We start from the raw sequence: 22046 nt of genomic DNA on the forward strand, positions 1-22046 counted from the left end.
TATCTGAAAGCAATCATTGTGTACCACATCAGGATCAAGAGAGACCCTTACTAGAACTGCACTGTAATTTAAATTTTGAAGACAATGACAGCATTTATATCAATAATTATGAGACCACTTCAATTTCCTAGTGTAGCAATGGTACCTGGTGACAAGAGGTAACAATGGAGCACAAGAAGGAAATCCTACTTTGCATGTAGCCAGCATAAATCACAGGAATTGTGTACAGCAAAGAGCTTCAGGAATTCACTTCTCAATCATCCCAAAGAAAGTCTTCTGAGAAGGATGATGGATTTAATTTTACCAACACTGTAATCTTAGAGAGTAACACATATAAAAACAAGGGGACAATTTACATTGAAAGCGAACAAAATAGTACTTCAAAGTCTTTATTTCATAAGTGAAATACAATGAAGTGATGGGAGGAATGTTTGAATTAATCTCAACCACTGGTAAAAGAAAAGAAAATTACTTAACTGTGCACTTTAGTTCTCCAATAATGATATATTTCCCTGATTAACATGCTTGAATTTTCCATGTCACCGAGGTGGGACTCCCACCTAAACAACAGGGAAGATTCAAGCACATGAATCTATGAAAGATTCAATACTGGAAAATAGCACATTTATATCTTAATTTCACGACATAAATCTAGCATTATCCCTCAATTCCTCAGGAAGGTCGAAACTTGCCACCAGTGCTGGGTGTGGGATCCTTTTTATTGCAAACAGATGTAGACATTCAAGTACCAAGAGGCTTGAAGGAGTAGGGCAAATCATGTTAAGTAAGTTGGAAATGAAACAAGGATTTTGGGATGGGGTGGGGTTGGGATGTGTGTGTGTGTGTGTGTTTTTCCAAAGAAGAATAGCACAACTCAGTTGCTGATTCAGATAATGAAAGCGTAATGTTTTGTATCACAACATGCTAAACTAAATAAAGCACATACAAAAGCTATACCTTGTGTCGAAACTGAAGAACTAAATCTCGGGGCGAAAGACCTAAAACAAAAAAGATAAAACTATTACATTAATGGCATATAATAAATAAGGTAGAATCCTCTAGTCTCTTCCTGGCATTCCGTATTCTTTCATCATACAGATTTTTTAAAAGTGAACATTACTCACGCACATTTTCTAGGCTAATAACATTTTCACAAAGTGTTACGAGTTCAAAGTGAAGGAAACGAAGTCAACATTAGCCAACATTTCTGCTACAAAATCCCAATATTTGGTGGTATAGGTCACACTTGGGTGGAGACCACGATCATGGAGGGAAATAGACAATTACATATACTTGTGTGTGAGCTTGGGCTAATTAACGGTGAATTAGTCCATGAAATCAATAAAAAATAAAATCGTTATTTTGAACATCTGAAAAAGATGAAGATGTTATGTTATGTTATGTTATGTAGGCTTCTAAAGCGTGCTATTACCCAAGGGTGTCCTGGCGCTGAGCACTGTCTAACTGGCATCCCTCTGCATCTGAACTATTCTGTGAACAACCATGTTTTCAACCCCTTCCTAAAAGAGAGGAGATCCGTGGAGTTACTGTGATGCATTGGAAGCTTGTTCCAGGCATTAGAGGCACCTAGGATAAAACTCCTTCCCCCACCCCAATTGGCCTTCTTTGCTCTTGGAACAATCACTCGCTTGGCTTCCATGGAGCGCAGCACTCTACCAGGAAAATACCATTGAAGACGCTTTCTTAGGTATTCCAGGCCACTGCCCATCAGGGACTTAAAGACCGTGCATAGTGCGTGGTTTTATAGGGAGCCAATGAAGGTGTCGCAGGCCATTTCTAACCGATACAAACCTTGGTGTGCTGGTTAGCAGCCTTGCTGCCGCATTCTGCACCATCTGGAGTCTGTTGATATGTTTCTTTTGAATATTCAGGTACAGGCTGTTGCAATAGTCCAGACGGGACAGAATGAGGGCTGAGACAGCTATCCTGAAACTTTCCTCTGATAGGAAGAATTTTATTTTCCTCATGAGGAAAAAACTTGTTGAGACCACCCCGCTGACCTGGTCCCCAAATGTCAGTGAGTTGTTCATAATCACCCCCAAGTTCTTGGCTTTCAGAGTAGGGGATGGGGGATTGCCCATTTCATTGGGCCACCAGTCTGGTGACCAGAGGTCGGTGTTACTCCCAAAAATGATCACCTCCATTTTGCCTGCGTTAAGCTTCAGGCAATTCGCAGTCATCCAGCCAGTTACTGCTTTCATACAGTCGTGACATCTTGAGGCTGTTTCGGCTTCTTTACCCCGCTGAAGGGTCAGCACGATTTGTATGTCGTCCGCATAAGATGTTAATTGTAGCCCAAAAGATCTTATAAGGGCAGCCAGCGGGCTCACATATATATTAAAAAGCATGGGACTGAGGGAAGACCGGTGTGGAACCCCACAGGGAAGGGAGAAAGGCTCTGACCTATCCCTCCCCAGATCCACTGTTTGTAATCTGTCAGCCAAAAATTATTTCAATAGCTTCCAGGCCTTGCCCTGGACCCCCGCCCTCGATAATCGGTCCATCAACACGTTGTGATGGACCGTATCGAAGGCTGCTGACAGATCCAACATAATCAGGATCGCTGAGCCTCCCTGGTCCACCGCCTCCCGAACCTCCTCCGTGGCTTTAATCAGTGCCAGCTCTGTACTATGTCCCGCTCGGAACCCATACGGAGAGGGATCCAGCGAGTTATTGATCTTAAAAAACGAGCTGAGTTGCACATTAATAGCCTTCTCCAATTTTTTCGCCGGTAAAGGAAGTCGGGAGATGGGTCTGTAGCTATTCGGATTGCTAGGATTCAGATTTGTTTTTTTAATCAGTGGCAGAATTGAGGCTATTTTCCATGCTGTAGGATATTGACCTGACTCCAATATGAGATTCAACAACGACATCAGGGTAGCAGCAATAACCTCAGGGGCGTTTTTAATTACTGCTGCCGGACAATGGGTCCAGGGGGGATCCGGGGCGACACCCCATCAGCAGGTTAGTAACCTCTTTGATCTCCAATGGAGTAAAGCTCTCTAAAATAGGTGCATTGTTGACTGCCTCAGGCTTTAACCCGACTACCAATTCCCTGACCTTGCCGTGCTGATTGCTAAAAGAAGAAAAGAGGACTTCCACCTTATTCTGAAAAAAAGAGGCCAGTGAGTCACAGAGTGCTGGGCTACTGTGAGTAGTAGGTTTGGGGGGGGGATTATAAGATTAGTCACAGTTCTGAAAAGCTCCCTCGAAGAGGATTTGGCTTCGGTGATCTGTTCAGCAAAATTTGCTTTTTTTGCTTCCTGGAGTAATTTTTTGTAGACTGTGAGGCTTGCTTTATAGGCTTCCTTATTATCAGTGCTATACCCTTTCCTCCAGACCCGCTCCAACCTCTTACAGTCTGTTTTATGCTTCTGCAAGTTGTCGGAGAACCAGGTCACTGAAGGGAGTCCTCGCCTAGGGGTATACAGTTTCACCGGGGCCAATTTGCTACAGGCGGCCTCAATCCAATTCCCATAGGCCACCGTGGCCTCCTCAACATCCTTGGGGTGACTCGGGCCATGTCTTTCAGGACCTTCTCTAAGTTAGAGCTATCAATATTTTTCCAAGCTCGAATAGCTATCTTCTCCCTGGGCTTAGGTTTGGATGGATTAGGAGGGGTCTGAGAAATAGGAAAAATGATAGCGGCATGATCTGTCCAGGGAAGAGGCAGGACCTCCAACAGGGAAAAACTGGAGGAATTCGTAAAAATTCCATCCAGGGTGTGCCCGGCCGCGTGAGTGGGGCTTCTACCCGCTGCTCGAGATCCCCTCCCATCATAATTTGCGTCAGTCTTGAGGTGTCTAAATCAGTGGAATCCTCAAGATGAAAATTAAAGTCCCCCAGAATTGTAAATGATTTAGCACATAACCCTTCCTCCAACAGAGTCCCAATGGAATCAAGAAATCCACCTCTAGGGCCAGGGGCACGGTAAATAAGCATAGCTTTGAAAGAGTCTTGAGGGGAACCGCACACTAACTGACAGCGCTTCACAGGCTGGATTAGAGGCTGTCACAAATGAGGGCTCTAGGCTTTTATGATAGATAACAGCCAGCCCTCCTTAGAGGTCTGTCCAACGTATGGCAGAGAAAGTCTGGGGGTGAGGCTTTAACAATATCAGGTCCTGAGGCGTTATCCGTCCAGGACTCTGTTATGAATGCCATCAAGATATTATGTTCCTCTATAAACAGAGCGCATTCCAAACTATGTCTAACCAGTGATCTGGCATTTAACAGTAGGCATTTAAACTCCGGAACAATTCACTGCTTGACAAATTATTTTTGAATTTTAATTAGTTTTCTGAACATTGATATGTTTCACCACAAACATATCAACTATATGTAAACATTTTCATGAATGTTGATACAAAACGAGCAATAGAGAAACTTTTGATTAAACAACATATCTTTTGGACAGCACGGTGCTTCATTTAGAGTTGAGTGGTCTGAAGGAATGTACTATAAAGTGCAGATACCCAGTCGTCCCAATTCTTAGTTCCCATGGTTCATTTGGAAGTTGGGAAACAACTGTTTTTCCAACAGCGGAGCATCCGTCCCCACCACTGTTGGAAACAGTCTCACAGTCAGTGGGTTAGCCATCGGCATTGGGCAGTTGACCTGGAAATAGAAACACTGCTTTATTTAGGACTGGCTTCCAACACTGTGTCGGTCATGTGTTTCTTTCCCGCTGTGACCACCATGCACACAGCACAGAGATCTAGATAAGGAAAACATCACAATAAAGTTTTTCACAAAAAAAAAAAAAAAAAAAGATAAGGAAAACATGAACAATGTCTCACAAGGGTTGGGGGGAAAATCACATCACTTCTGGGTCATTGATTTAACGTTTTTCAAAAGACAAACCCAGATTTAGGGGTCTGTCTTTAAAAAATGCAAAGAATACTGAATGGTCCACCATATTGCTTTAGAATGGTAGGTCGGTAAACACTATGAGATTGTGTGGAAAGTGCTCTTACCATGTCAGGTCGGCAATAAGCACTCTATGTGAACAATCTCCACCAACCCGTTGTAAAACTGTAATATGACAGGTGAATTCTTGAAGGGCTTTCACCAATTATAGCGTTATGGTGGCCACCCGCACAACATCCATGCACAACAGGAGTGTTAAGTAAATGGCATTATACACTGCAAAAACAACATGGAGAACCAGCAACCAACCAGTGTTTCATTTACATCAAGTTCTTCTCTTCTTGAAATATCAAACACTTTCATGTTGCTGAAATAAAAATTTCCTAAGAACATCGTGGTCTTTATTTACAGAGTTTCTGAAAATTTTAGATCCAGACTGAAAAACTTTTGTGTTGGCCCACGGACTCAAATTTGATATTTCAACATGCAGGGGACACCTGCAGTGACGGCTGGTACCCTAAACATTTGGTAGGGAACCACCCAAATATGGAGGGTACCAGCTGCATGTGGCTGTCAGTCATGGTTAGTTATAAACAGTGTTTATAATGAACCACGAGTGACAGCTCTGAAGTTGGAGGCATAGTTGAAAATATATTAAAATGTAAAATAAAAATGCACATACCTCCGCTGGCTTGCCTCCTTCAGTCCATGTTAGTCGCTCGGCGCCCTGACAGCAGCAGTGGAATTCTCCACACAAATCCTGACACTGCTTTCATTCTACAGATGAGCAGCATGAAAGCAGCGCCAGGATTAGCTGGAGCAGGTTGCATCGATGCTCCTAGGGACAATGGGGTCTATGTCTGTGCTCCACCTAGCTGTCTGAGACAGATAGATGGAGAGGTTTATACTGCGCAGGTCAGGCTGTCCGTCGCAAGACAGCTGGCAAAAATGACCTGCGCAGTGTAAACAGGTGGAGGCAGCACCACGCCCCTGCTGCCAGTCAGCAGCATTGGCTTCGTCCCCAAACATGGCTCAGCTGGGGAAAGGGAAAAATAAAATGGTAATACAGGTACTTTTAAATCATTTTATTTTTCTCCTTTGCGGCGGCGCTGGACACCTGCTTCTCATGTAGCAGATGTCTGTGTGACATACAGGACATAATGCAGCCTAAAAAAGGTTTATCAGAAGGAGTGCTAAGGTATGTCTCCCTTTGGTGTTAGTTTGACTGTAGCTCTGACAACCAGGGAGGGCTGCTCCGTGGTATTACACGAAACCAAAAACCCATTTTCAAACTGTGAACAAAGTCATCTTGTGGAGACTCTGTTCTCTCCAAAATGAATGAATGTGCATGAGAAGCCCTACTCAGTCACAACTGCTGATGGAGATGGGCGCACTTAGCGATAATAAATAATAATTCCTATTTGTAAAGAGCGAACATATCACCCCTCAAAGGTTTCAAGGCACTGGGGGCTGTTGGGGAGAATGAGTGAGCTATTGCGAAGAGTCACATGATGCTGAGCTGCTGCTGGGGATACAACCGTGAGCAGCGCCTCCGGAGTCAGTCACTCTGGCCGCTGCGCCATACCTCTCCCTGCATGCATGCAACATTTTGCGTCTGTGGTGGTCTTTGCAGCTTTTTTCCATTACACTGGTGTCCTTTTGTCTAATGGCATGTGGCATAGTACTAGAAGAGAGATGAGAAGGGTAAGAGGATAGTTAAACCAAGCCCTCTGAAAGTTAGGGACTTTTCAAACTGTTCCTGATATTGAGCTGCCAGCTAGATAGCAGCCAGTGTACACAGACCCTTGTTGGTCCAAAGATGCGGATGCCAATGCTGCATGAAACCCAGCAAGACAGTACGCAAAGTCAGTTGCAATGCTTTACCTTCTTTCTACATACCATATACATTCAAACTGTGTGCCTATTTACATATGCTCATATTTGATTTTAAAATGAGCGGTGTATTTTATAGTGCTTTCAGAAACAATGGTTCTTGTGGACTGGTATGATCTGTTATGATATTAATATTTTGCATAATAGCAATGTGAAGGGTTATTAAATTGTCAGAGGGCAAAGAACCACCAATACCAATGATTAAATGTATCACATTAGATTTTATGGTATAGAGCGGAGGGAGCAGTATATACAGTATCAGAAAATTAAGACAATATTAAATAAGCAATTGTGTGTAGTGTCCCAGTGAAAACAGGAACCTCAAATAACAGTGCTAAATAGTGACAATCCTTTTTGAACAAGGTTTCCACAATTCTTCAAAAGTCGACTATTGAGTATGTACAGGATGTGCAGCAGCTATATACAATGATATGCGCTTGTTAATGGTTCGCTTTTGCTTTGTGTCGAAGACGTTTCGACCCTCTGTGCAATACAGTGTCTCATCAGGACCCAGGGTTGTAGGGACATCTATGGAGAAAAAAGGGGATAGTATCAGCATAGGGCCCAATTAATGGCACAAATGCGACTAAAGGGAGAGAGACTATAGTATGAATACCTCGTAGTTTCGCGCAGCCACATGAGAAGTGTGTACTCACAATGGGACCCAGCCGGGTGCTAATTGTGGGAGAAGGAGAGGTTAAGATTTGAAACCTAGAGTTTTTTACTTGAGGTTTTTGTGGTAGCATGTAGAGGCTCTTACCCCAATTGTGAGAGGAAAGAAGGGGCTGCTTGTCATGTATAGCACAGAGTTTCGGTTGAAGATTAATACACTATAGCACAGGATGGCTAATAGTGTGGCGAGGGAACTCTCTGCGAAAAAGGGGAAACATATTAGCATGTGTCTTCCAGAGTCAGAAGTTCTAATACTGTAAAAAAGGGGAATTCATTACCTGTATGGTAATGTGATCAATCTTTAGAGTTCCTGTTCCATTAAGAATACGGGATTATGCTTCGTTATTCCAGCGCCCTGCCGGTGCTACCATCAGTATTATTGGTATTATCAAGGCGGGTCCTGTAAGAAACAGGAATGGTAGTTAATTGCCTGTTGCACGCCACTATTTTTAATCATTTCAAAAAGGTCCTGTATTTATCAGGCAGGGATCGCTTTTACCTTAAGTTTCAGAGAGTTCTACCAGGATGCGGGATGGTCCACCGCGTGGTTTTCGCAAAGCCGCATAAGTCAGCTCTGCCTGGGATCAAATGACACTGAGCGCCTTGTGACAGGCCTCTAAACAGATCGAGATCTCGCCGAAACCGAATGGACCACAGGCATCATTGTGGATTGCCGTAAGGGGGTACCATCCGGTTTTCGGTAACTCAGAGGAAAAATGGAAGAAAGACCAGAGGTTAGGATGAGAAAGAAAACAGTAAATTGAATTAGAAGAAAGAGAAGAGTTTGGCACAGGACGGGCTTGCGGGTTCAGGATGTGTATTGCCGTCCCAATCTTCACAGTCAGATGATGTAGCGCATCTGACAAGGTAAATATACCTATTAGGTAAATAGGGAGCACTTTTAGGGTTTCTTTGAGCACTAACTTGTTCTTTTATGTCACAAATTATCATAATGTTTAGCTCTACGTCACAACTAAGGACTTTTTTGCATATACACGGTTTTTCTTTCAAGAGGTAATTCTTTCTATTCCCAAGAATCTTCTGTATTATAGCACGGTGTTTGGTGATTTAAGGAATTTTTCAAAGATCTTTACATATTATTCCAACTTGGGACATGTTTCATATCTCGTTCTTCTTCAACATTCTTTAATTGCTTAATGTTTCCGGTGACATTCTTAAATGTATCGCTTTTAAAGATATTGTATCTGACTCAGACATGAGGAGAAACTCCCAGTAGGACCCTCAATATGTACTTAAAACAGTCTCTTTTCTTATACATGTGTTTTTTCTAGATTCTATGAGACCGACACGGCTATCTGATGAAGGCGTAATGCCAAAATGCGCGTAGGATACGAATTACGTTAGCCATGGCAAACAAGATTGTTTTTTATTCTTAAAAATATGTAGTCAGATTTGTTTTGAAGTGATTTCACTGTATAGTTCATGTCTAACTAAAACATCATATATCATATTGGCATGACATATTCCAGGTAAATATTATGTATTATTAGGCCATGTATGAATGAGTAAGTATGTTTGAATACTGTTAGCAAGAATCATGTATTCATAGACCAATTTAGAAGTTACATTGTGATTACTTCTGTTTTTGACATCTTTTCAGTTAAATTAGATTATATAAGAGACAAAATACAAAAAACATTTTCAGAAATAAAAAATGTATTTTGATACAATATGAATCCTGGTGATTTACATATTGTCTTTGTCAATGTGAAGGTCCACTTTTTATTCATTTCCCAAATGGTTTGTTCACATTTGTCATTTTGATCCTGATTTAGGAAATGTATTCAGGGGTACCCCTATATTTTTGCAAATATATTCACTATGCCACAGCCTGTGATGCAGTGTGTTCCCTCATTGAGTTTCCAGCGCCAAGTCACACCCCTGAAAGCCCAAATGTCCAAAATGTTTCATGGGACGCTGCATGACTCTAAGAGAATAGTTGCTACATGATTTGGGTGACGTGTTGAAGCCATCAACTGGACAAATAGTGTGTCAAGTGAAGGGAAATGACGATTGGCTAAAGTATCCACCCCAATAAAGGTTGAGTGCCCAAAGACACTCTTGAGCAAAGCGAAAAAAGAGAAGCAGGCTAGAGATTGAAAGGGAGAAGGAGAGGGAGGGAAAAGTATGAATATCAACCCCCACCCCTAGCCCCATTGATCGAGGCCGGTCAGACACAGGAACAGCAACTGAGTAATTGTTGGGCTCCAAGTGACCTTGAAGGCGGGCCTGGGGTTTTCATATATACAAAATGGGCAGCCCAACTACTTATGAACCCTCCTCAGTGAGAGATACAGAACATAGCCTACATGGCGTGATGGTGGCACCCAGTCTTAATGTAGAAGTCAGGTCAAAAGAGATGATGGTCATTCCAAGGGACACTGCAACTAATAATAACTCTCTCTAGGTGCATCTCAGTGCCCAAGTGCATGAATGAATGGTAACCTTAGTAGATAACCCCAAACAATGCGAAAGAATGACATTTTAAGTGGCTGTACTGAACTATTACAAGAAAGAACGTAGAGAGAGAGAGGGCACCAATCGATAGGAGAGGGTAAAACAACCATAAAACTTCGATAATCCCATGTCAATTATAAACATTGAAAAGCTCAAATCAAAATTATCAATAAGGCTTCCATCTCGGATTCCAAAGGAACAGCAAATCCCTTCCCATGCACACCTTATCATCATATACCGACCACCAACAGACCAGAAATTGACACCAGACCTACAGTATGTAGATTGGAATGGAAAAGGTTCGGCGATAAAAAAAACACATAAGCACTTGAACAGCTCAGCCCGCCCTACTGGCCAACACCAACGGACTTTTCTTGAACTCTTACGCAATAAAAAGAAATCAGGAAATACCAGCAGATCAAAACTCAAGGACCTCATTCGACTACAAACAAAATATTTCAATTGCAAATGTATTAAAGCCCTCACAAAAAGAACCATGAGAGGAAATTTGGAGGAAGGGCTCTGCATGGCCGATGCATACACTTGGGCCAGAGTCAGGTTAGTGCCAGGCTTAGACATGCTTACAGCGGGTTTACATGCCAGCATGGACCAAAACGAATCCAACTATTAGAGAGAAACCAAAATCTGGAATGCAAGGCCTTTGTGGTGAAGAATATTGCAGGACCGATACGATCAACTGATTCCTCACCCGTTCTAAAGCAACAAAAAACTAATACCCTCTGTTTCTACACACCTTCTGAAGCTTCAAAATAATATTTCCTTAAACACAAGATAAAAAGGCTATGCTGAATTTTCTTTGGCTCACTCGGTCTTTGGTTGTTTGGTACCTAATCTGCTACACTGTTTTAAAGGCCATCCAGAGTTTTAATCCTTTAAAATGTCTGTCACGTCCATTTCTTTCTTGCAGGTTTAGGATTAGCAAAAGATTTTGAATACAGGTGTACCTTCAGCCGTTTACCCTGGCTTGCCTCCCTTCCAAATGGTGATCAAAATATACCTTCAAAGTGTGATTACAATATGAGCGCCATTATATCCTGTACACCCAACAGCATTGATTCTTAATTGAGGGAGGGCGGCTCTATAGGCACCATTAAAAATATAGAAAATGAGTGATAATTTAGAGCGAAAAAGACTGGCAGCTGAACTATTTGACAACCTATGTAAGGGAAGTACTGTTAATGAAGCAGTCAAAAGTGGCAATCAACAAAAGAATGAAGGACTACGAGATAAATTTGTGAAACTAGAGCGATTGAAAGGGTCTGAGATGTCCAAATGGTGTGACGGGGCGACCCTAAAGCAATATGTCAAGCTTAATATAGTACCTAGGGGACTCAGTTCGCAAATCATACCGACCTATGATGATCTTGATGAAGACTTATTAGAGGTATGGGAGAAAGAGCTGACATCCAGTTCAATGAAATTAATGGAAATTTTAATAGAGAACGCAGACAGGAAGGTAGCGAAATTACAAATTGAAATTGCACAATTAGAGGGTGAGATTACTGCACTTAACCTGCCTGACCCTACAGCTAAAAATTACGAAATCTTGAAAGGTGTCCTGGGTAACCACCAGAATGATATTAAACAGATAAAAGCTCGCGAATTAAAGCGAGACGAGATTGATTATAATAGTGGGAGGGTTTTTACTTTCTCCAAGAAGTATGACTATCTTATGCAAATGGATAAAGGCAAAAAACTACCAGAACCATTATCTGGAAGTTCTAGCAATACCTCCTTGAGTACCATCCCTCCGAGTGGTAGTGACACGGAAGGGGTATCTGGCTCACTAATAAGGCAATTGCACCCTTTGGGGAACACCTCTTTCTTACAAGAGGTAAACCGCATAAAGAGGGGGAATCGAGAGCAGGCCAGGCGAACTGGAACTACAAAAAAACAAGAAGGGGAAAGAAGAGAGGTGGCAGGAGGAGACAGGGCAGGAATGAAAACATGGTCCTGGGACAAGAAGGAATAATTACGGGGACTGATAAAGAGGTGGAGGTAGTGAATCTATCCAACATTGTACTTACGGAGAATATGAAGGATTTACTTAAGAAAGGTTTGGGATTTTGTCCAAGTGTAAGAGGCGATATATGTGATACTAAAATTGATGTGTTCAAATACATCAGACGGTTGAAATTGAAGAAGTATTTTGCACAAAACCCTAAGCCAAATAAAGAAACTACAATGCAAATATGTAGTATGATGCCTAATTCGTTAACCATTAATGATATCCAGGATACGGTCAACCTCCTCTCAATTACAGAGCTAGAGGAAGACCCGGTAACGATAGCCAGGGTTTTGGAAGATCTGGATATTAGACCAGATTTGACAGTATCTAGTGGACTTAAGAGTAAGTCCAGATGGTCTCCCAATTTGATTAGTGGAAATATCATAGAAATATTTCACCGACTAGTTATTTCAGACTTGGATGATAGCATCAAAAAGACACCCCCGGGAGGTTATGTGAAAGACAATTTGACAGTACATGAGAGATGTGCCCTAAAAGAATTAATGGGAAATACTGAATTGATTATCCGGAAAGCGGATAAAGGAGGGAATATAGTGCTAATGAACAAAGTGGATTACGAACATGAAATATATTCTTAATTGAGTGATGTATTGTGTTATGAGAAAGTTGCTAATAACCCTATGTACACTTTGACAAATATGATTAATGGTTGTTTGAAATCATGGCATGAAAAGGGACTTTTGGATGATGATGAGTACATGTTTCTGAAAGTAAATCGTCCAAGATACCCCGGTTTGTATACTTTGCCGAAAATTCATAAAGACCTCCCTTTTCCACCAGGGAGGCCAATTGTGTCGGGTATTGGGGGACCGACGGAACACCTGTCACAATTTGTGGATGTATTTTTGCAACCAATAATGACTAATTTGCCCTCATATATAAAGGATACTCGCCATGTTCTGAATATATTGGGAGACATCAGTTGGGACCCAGGCATGATACTGGTGACCCTTGATGTGGTCTCGTTGTATACGAACATTAAGAATGAACTAGGTCTAAAGGCACTAAATCATTTCCTGTCCAAAAGACCAGCAAGTCACTGAGAACATACACGAATGTTATTAGCTATGACGGAGCTAATATTGTCCAATAACTTCTTTTTATTCAAAGAGGAGTGGTTTAAACAGACCCAAGGTGTAGCTATGGGCTCCAGATTTTCACCAGCCTATGCCAATATATTTATGGGATGGCTGGAAGAAGTGTTTGTCTGGGGCCCAGGAGCTAGTCGTTGGAATGAACATATCCTATATTGGGGGAGGTTTATAGCAATGACATGAATATTAGATTCACCACGAGTCACAGTACCACAAAAATAATATTTTTAGATGTGGAATTATACGTGAAGGACAATTGTATTCAAAGCAAGATGTATCGCAAACCAACTTCATGCAATGCAATCTTGCATGCAAAGAGTGCTCACCCACGGCACCAGATGAGAGCAATCCCTTTTGGGGAGATGATCAGGGCAAGAAGGAACTGTAGTGAAAATTCACAGTTTGAGGAGTGTATCAAGGATATGGAAAAGAGATTCCTTCAAAGAGGATATTGTAAAAGAGATGTACTAGTGGCAAAGGATAGGGCATTGAAAACGAAACGCATATCCACCCTAAAACCATCAAAAAATAATATACATACTGCACAACACATTAGGGTCATTACTGATTACACACCGATTGGAAACATTTTGCTGAAAAGCATGAATAAGCATTGACACATATTAAAAATGGATAAAACTTTAGAAAGCCATATTGGTGCGCAACCTCAAGTCACATTTCGCAGAGGTAGAACTTTAGGCTTAATGTTAAGTCCTAGTTACCCGCAAAGGAAACAACCAGAGACATGGTTAGATCAGCATTCTAGGGGCTTTTTCAAATGTGGTCATTGTGGGATGTGCAAGTGTGCCAACGATAAGACTAAGCAATTTCGGATTAATAATGGCAAAGTGTATGATATACTAACTAATATAACCTGCAGTACTAAATAGGTCATTTATATAATTGAATGTAAATGCACTAAAATATATGTAGAAAGTACTATACGAATGTTAAAGGAACGCATTAGTGAACACTTAAGAGCAATTAGACAGAATGACATACGGTACCCTATTGCAGAGCACGTACACAATTGCGCAGCCCAGGATGACAAAAAAAGTTTTAGATTCTTTGGAATTGAGCATATCAAAATTGACCCACGGGGTGGAAATAGAGAACTAATGTTGCGGAGGCACGAGGCAAGGTGGATCATGCGTTTAAGAGCCGTAGAAGACAGCTTAAATTTCGATCATGAACTACAGTACTTTTTGGGAGATTGATTAAGGAGCATAAGGTTGGTTATGACTAATGACAATGAACAGATTACATATTGATTCTGGTGACAGTGAGACTCACCCTCTAATTCGCAGAATTTATAAGATTACCTAATAAGTGGGCTACTGTATGGCGGTTCAAACAATCTGATAAAAAATTAGCATTACAGTATGGGAGCCTTTGGTCGTGTAATGTGATTAACGTACGATATGATCAACGCATAGTTCGTTTGGAATCAGCAAGTAGTAGATGTAAGAAGTCACTTGGTGATATGCGAAGTAAAGTCACGATATTTGGTGGAACATTAATAGTTGTTGCCCATTTCCTGAACTTCGCTGTGAACTTACGATTGCTTATGAATAAGGTGAAGTTACCTATAATTATGAAACGAGGCGCAGACAATTTGTGTGGAACATTAATAGTTGTTGTCCATTTCCTGAATTTCGTAGTGAATTTACGATTGTTCATGAATAAGGTGAAGTTACCTACAATTATGAAACGTGGCACAGACAATTTGTGGATGTTGGTAAATGAGGTTAAGTTACCTATAATTATGGATCGCTAGAGATATTGTTATTAAACACTTTATATATAAAAAAGTATTTATTTAGAAAGAGGTACTGATAAATAATATAAAGATTGTTTTTGAACTGAATACAGACTGCCGTATTGTTTTAGTACTAGGTTAAGATGGCGCTTAAACAAATGGGGGCTGGAGTAGTCCTTTTTCAATTTTGGATAAAGATAATTTCTACCGCGAACCCGGAAGACGCTGGTCCTCGCCTGTACTCGGGTGCAGTGATACAGAGATACGGAGAGGTAAAAGGGGGGTTTCCTTATACTCCTATTCTTTAGGTGCATGTAAATTACTTAACATAATTGCAAAATGGTAACCTGATTTTCCGGTATCTATTCTACCCGCTAGGCGTTGGCGGCGTCTTGCCATTTCATTGGGCTATATTGCGACTTGAAATAAAACGGTAGGGACGCTTCAATTTTGATTTATGAAATGCATCGTTTTACGTCAAGTAGTGAGGGCAGCTTGTAAAATTTGTTGCGTTGGATTTGTGTTTCAGATTTTGAACACTATATACAAGCAGACTGAAAATAATAGCAATTCTGGTCGATGAGATATTTCCATAGCGGACTTGGGATCAAGTTACGCCATAACTATTAATATTGGAAGGTAAGGGAAGGACAACTTGATAGTCTAATTGATTTATTTCTGGTTAGCAAGGTTTCATAATTTAACGGCACTAAACAGAATGTTACTTGTTTATCTAGATTTGGAGCTTGTTCATATCATGGAAAATTTTCGACTTTGAAAGGAATAAAATAGTTGGACTTAACACTGATATATGCCCTTAATGAGGTAGGAGATATTGTTGAAAATTATGGAGGTTAATGATCGAGTATTTTGCACTGATAAACCCTTGCCTCGCGCTCTCTGGAGTGACAAGAAATTTTGTTTTACTTTGGTTTAACAGAAACGCATTTGAGAAACTTAAGGTACCGGCGTCGAATTACATGTTCTTATATATTCCTCACGTAGGCTATATAGATATATAAAAACACTATGGTTTAGTCAATGGACTTAATAGCATGGCCGCAATATCACAATGAATTGGATGCAAGAAAGAAGTAAAATGATGAACTGCCTGATATGTATCTAATGTGACTTTAAATTATATGTTAAAATAAGGATGGTATAGCCACTTTAATCTGGGCTTATGTAGAAATTAGTTGCACTAGCTGTAGGCTTGAATAGTCCTTTGCACGAGGTTGTAAAAATATGGGCTCTATGGCACTAATGTAAAGTGCTACGTGATGTGATTACAAATGCTTACTCTGTATTATTTCCAGCCCTGAGGAAGCCGTAGGTTATCCCTACCACGGCGAAACGCGGTGGCGTAAGGGATTGGAATTTGATGACATTAAAGAAGAGAACAACAAGAGCCCAATTGGATTTTGTTGAATTTTGTTTCTTATATACATAATTGGATTATAGAAGTATATGTGTGCTCCAAGAAACATTGTTAAAATACCTTCAAATTAGGCCTGGGTGAAATTTTAATTATGCGGATGTAATTTTGCGTAACGAAATGCATGCAAAATTACTGAGATTAAGCCACATTGCGTAATTTCGGGGAGAAATTTTAACGGAAACTGTATCGTTTGGGCATTTGTAATTTTTTTTTTAACATGAGCAGCATTGCAGGTAAATTTTTTACCTGAATGGATCGTTTGTTTCTGAGTCCAAAACTACAAATCTCAATGTGAGCAGCAGTGTTTTGAATGCGAGTGAGTGGATATGGAATCGAAATTCAACATTTTTTAGTTGACTTTTCACCCAAACAGACCGTTCACATAATTTTTTGAGTACAAGATGCAGTTTCCATAATAACACATAATTTTGTGTCATTCTGTGGTGATTTCACATAATTGCGCTACAGCAAAATATGAGTTTCGTACACCCCTAGGTAAAATGTATTAATCATTTTTTCGCTCAAGTTTTCCTCTTTTTCTCTCATTTCCTTCCTTGACCACTTTACCCCTCAATATATTGTATATTCCACATCTCCCTTTTTGTTTGTAATGACTTACATTCATCTGGTGCACGAAATGTAGATGATGCGAAATGTATGAAGTAAATTTGATGGTGAACGTGGCTTCCCAAAGAACAAAAACGGAAATTCCCAGGACAGCTCCTTTAGATACGGCTCTTGTGTAGGTGCTAGTCTGGTTTGTAATACTTGAGGAAATACCAGGTTTCTTCTGTTTTTCAAATATTAATTATGGCTTGCTTTTAAAATACTCAATGCCCAATATTATAGTCAAAGCCTATAAAAAAAAGGTTAATTTTAAATGATTAATTATTACGTATTTTTAAGTCACACCTTCAGTTACCGGGCTTGACAATACACATTTCTGCAACATAAAAGTAATTCGGAAAGGGATGTGAAATTCTCATTACCTGCTACACTAACACCTGTCCTACTGTACATTCACACCCCTGTAAACATCACTTACCGAGGTACAACTGGGAGCCTTCCAAAGGTGCGCCGCCCAAAGAGCTGTTCATGTTCTCGTACAACTCCTTGAATTGGAAAACAGAGAGGTTACTGGGGTTCAGAGTCAGTCAATAAAGGAAGGCGCGCGCACAATCTACCCGCGTAGCACAGAAGCCCAGGCCGGAAAAGGAACTGTACGTCACAGAGATAACAGTTTTCTGGCATGCACCAAAACATATGCAGGAAATGAAAACGTAATTTGCCACATTTCAATTTTGTCCTGCTTTTTGAGATAGAGCCTGGCAGTGCAGTTTTTGGGTTATTTGACACATTAGTAAATACATTTCAACTGTAAGTGGAGAATGTACTTAAAACCAATAGGGACTATTCACTAACTACATTTTGATGTAGTTTGTAGTACATAATAGTATACTATCACTACAAAATGCTAAATCTCCACTTGTGTCTAGTTGCAGTCGGGGTAGAGATCTACGCACTAGTAAGTTTATGTTTTAGTATTAAATGTGGGAGGGACGGGGGAGTGGTTGAGAAATGGGAGATATGTATTATTAAATAACAGGGGTTTAGATAAAAGTAAAGAGGGATTTAAGGTGGGACATGCCCGTGCTCATTGCTATGCACAAACGACACTTATATAGTTACTACAGCCACAAAAGCCCCCAAACAGTCATACATGTACTCCAACTCAAAGTTGGAGTTAGTCCTGCACCACACATGGCCAACCACTAATACTAAACACAGACAGTAATGAAGCAAGGAACTTAAAATATAAGCCCATAGGAATTCATTTTAATTAAATCAACTTATTTAAGTGTTTTAAAATTTGGAAATAAATGTCATTTAATGTTACATACATATATATATATATACATACATATATACATACATATATATATATATTTATTTGTTTTTAATATATATATATTTATTTGTTTTTAATATATATATATATATATATATATATATATATATATATATATATATATATATATATATATATATATATATAAAAAGAACCTAGATATTAGTTTAAAATAATTTAAATTAATTCGAAATAATTATATACATAACTTTATATAATGTTTACGAAATAGATATACATTTTATACTTTAGGTAGGATTATTTTATTTAAAATGTAAGAACATTTTTATTTAATATATTAAAAATAATTAACTATTTAATTACAAATTAAGTTAATGTTGTAGCATTTTTTGTGTCCTACTTTTAAAATTAATTTACATTAATATTTAACATAAAAATATTTGTATTAATTAATTCCTTTGGTTTAATAAACTTTAAAACTTGTCTTGATACTTTCGTATTGGGAAATCTTCTAGGTAGCAGAGACTTCTGCCTGTGAGTAAAAAATTACAAGTAGTAAAGTTATGCTCGTGCATTAGGCTCCACTACCTGTATTCAGAGAGTGGGAACATGCAAAGCTACACTTCTGTGTAACTTTAAACTTGTACGTGGTTAATAATTAAAAGTAGTAAAGTTACTCTAAAGTGTAAGAGTAAACTTAAACCGGTAAATTTCCTCACATGTAAGCTTATCTTTGTGAATAGCCCCCAAAGACACTGCTCAAGGTCAACAGCAAAAACAAGAACCTGCATCAATGTCAGTTTGACTTATGTTGAAGTCACTTCAGTGGCAGCTAAAATCCATCCCTTTAATGAATCCCTTTTCAAAAGAGTTAATCGGGTATCTAGGCCAAACTTTTAAGATAACGTTCCCTCTCACAATTTACTACACCATCTTAAACTGTGACCTACTAAGTACAGTGCAAGTTGTTCTCCTACAATGGCACCAATTTGTGTTCTTTCCTGGTTTCTTTCATTCATTCATTCCCCCACCACTAATATCAAACCCATAGAGTCTGTAAAGTCCATTGCATCAACCCTACACCATGCACGTTACAACCACTATGTCACAAGATTACTTCTTCGTTCCTGAGGTTTGCCTTTGAAATAACGATAAATATGGGGGGGGGGGGGGGGGGGGGTGTTCCATTTTGTTATAACTATATCCCACTTGTCAGTTATTAAAACCCCATAATGTTCCTTGGTCACCAGCTTAACTCTAGCTTTCATGTACAAGCCGCTGAGAGGATTTATAGAGTGCACACAGATATTAGACCTTACACTGACCAGGAAGTAGTAATACATGACACCGTAACAAAGTGTTTTCACTGAAATACAGGGAGTCTCAGAGATCTCAATTATCCGGACCATGGTTAGGCAGTAATAGATGTACATATAGCAGGCTGTCAGCTGATAAATCACCAGATACAGGTTTTCCCACTGAAATTAGTAAGCCCATGAAAAATTGAAAAAATATAAAAATCTTTGGTAGGTCAACCCTCAGGAAAGGTACACTATGTCTGTGTCATAGGGCACCATAGCCTTTGTGCTGTGTGCCTGTCCCAATCTAAGAATAGCAGCATGCTTAGAAGTACTGATATTGTTCTGTTCTATACGTAGAGATGTGGTGTTTGCAACAAGCACTGCACTAGTTACAACTAAGAATATGCAATAACATTACCACGAATATGTTTAGTGATCTGGTCCAGGACATCTTACTCAATCACCTGAAGATGAGAACTGTACCCAAACATGATTCCCTCTCTTACATCTCTCTGGTTCAGTCCAAACTGTTTGATTAGTCCCTCCCCAGTCACAGGTTAAAGGCACCTTAAGGCCAGTAGTTGAGAAGACACGTTAAGGCCAATAGATAAAAAAAATAATAAAAGATTTGTGAATTATATATCATGCAAATAAGACCTATCTGTGATGAGACTGCACCTATACCCGACCATGTGTGTCAATGTGTCACATACCAGAAATACAAATGTTTCCTCTTAACTCTATGGGGTCTATTCACAAACTTTATTTTGTAGTACATTTGGTAATACTACAATAGTACTACTTATGCACAACAAAATGCTATTCTCAAACTTACATGTTGGAGGTCTCTTACTTGCATATCTTTTGTGTGTGGAGATCTCTGCTCGACTGTAGAGAATTTTGCATACATACGTGAACGAATTTGTAGTAAATGTGGGAGGGCAGGAGGAGTGGCTAGAAAAAGTCTCCAGCACCAACCTGTAGTACGTCCAGTACTATACATGGCCAACCACTTGTACTGCAACACTTCCCCATAAAATAATGAAGGCAGGGACTTGAAAGCTCATAAAAAATAATATTTATTTATTTATTTATTTATTTCGGCCAATTTGGCCATAAAAGACACATGTATATATAAAAAAAAAAACCAGAGAATCATAATAGCATACATGCAGCAACACTTTAAAATAATAAGTTTAAAAATGTAATACAAGAATAAATTTTCATCTCCTCAATTTAAAACACATTTCATTTTAGGAACAGATTTTTATAAGCATATACGGAGGTCCTACTCAGAGTATCTGACCAAGTTTCCTGCGAATAATATACACAGAGTAAAGGAACCTGCTTATGCTAAATACAATAAACTGGGTTGTATTGCTTTTTATAATCCTGTATGCTGTAGAACAGGATCTGGTTCCTAGGAGAGTACACATGGGTTTTAGCCATTTCTTTCGAGCCTTCAGGTAGGCACTACAACCAAACAACATGTGAACCTCATTCTCCGTACAGGAGTTTAAGCACATAGGACAACACCCACTTTTGTCATTCAGGCCTCCCAGTCTTTTCTGTGACCAGCGTTCTGTATTATAGTTCAGCATAAGGATCCCATAAAAATAATATTAAAATGAATTCACATATTTCACTTTAAAAAAAAAAAAAGAAACATATATAAATATAATGTAATGCTAAAAATATTTAACTAATAATACATATTTTAATTACCGTTTTGTATTTTAAAAATGCATGTAACTAATTGTTCCGAAACTATAATTTAAATTAATTATATATAATAAACATTTAACTTTAGGTAGGATTTTCTTTAAATCTTTAAAAAATGAACTGTCATTTAGTGTATTTACATTAAATAAATACTCAATTCAAAATTAAGTTAATAGTGCTGCAGCAGTTTTTTATTTCATTAATATTTAACAAAAATGTATTTTTACTATTTTTTTTAAAGTTGAATTAACATTTTTAAATGTACCTATGTTTTACCGTAGGGAGATTTCCATCCCAATAGTAGGGACCTCCAACTGAGTGTGAAAAGTTACTAGTAGTAACTTAGCACCTGTAAATTGGGTTCTACACCGGTTTCAAGGGGTGGATACATGCGAGTTTACACTCTGTAGTAAATTTACACTTGGAAATGGTGAATGGCCAAAGGTAGTACATTTACTACAAAGTATAAAAGTAAAGCTACACTTATAGATTTATTCCTGCAAAAAATTACCTTTGTGTCTATGTAACTGCATGATTACACAACATTGTGCGAAAGAATGAGGCACTTACACTCCATTTGCCTATGCACCAACAAACACAAACACTAATTACACTACAGTCCCCCTTCAAAATGAACAAAAAACATTCCACACAAAGACAAGCATTAGCAAAGGAATGGGTCTGGGTTTAATGTGCTAACATATGCAGTGCTCTCACGCTAACACGAGAGAGGCAGAAGGGGGCCAGCAGAGATGGCTATATTTTCTGTCAAAACAGCAACTTTTGAGGAAAAACATCTACCTCAAATCTCAATTTTGGGGTCAATTGGACCTTGAGCTGTTTGAGGGCTTCACAGCTAGAAAGGACATAATTTATATTA

At 39.3% G+C, this 22046-nt stretch overlaps 1 protein-coding gene across 2 annotated transcripts in view; it reads right to left on the reverse strand.

Annotated features, from left to right (window-relative positions):
• Positions 1–22046, reverse strand: part of AVL9 (AVL9 cell migration associated) — a 425217-nt gene that overhangs the window by 128298 nt on the left and 274873 nt on the right. For both annotated transcript variants that reach the window (XM_085607507.1, XM_085607508.1), the window contains exons 6-7: positions 17319–17385; positions 958–998 (exon numbers count right to left, since the gene is read on the reverse strand). In XM_085607507.1, coding sequence (XP_085463633.1) covers positions 958–998; positions 17319–17385 — 108 coding nt within the window. The remainder of the gene's footprint in view (positions 1–957; positions 999–17318; positions 17386–22046) is intronic.

The sequence above is a fragment of the Triturus cristatus genome, chromosome 5_2 (assembly GCF_964204655.1).
Source record: "Triturus cristatus chromosome 5_2, aTriCri1.1, whole genome shotgun sequence".
In the NCBI taxonomy this organism is placed as follows: Eukaryota; Metazoa; Chordata; class Amphibia; order Caudata; family Salamandridae; genus Triturus; species Triturus cristatus.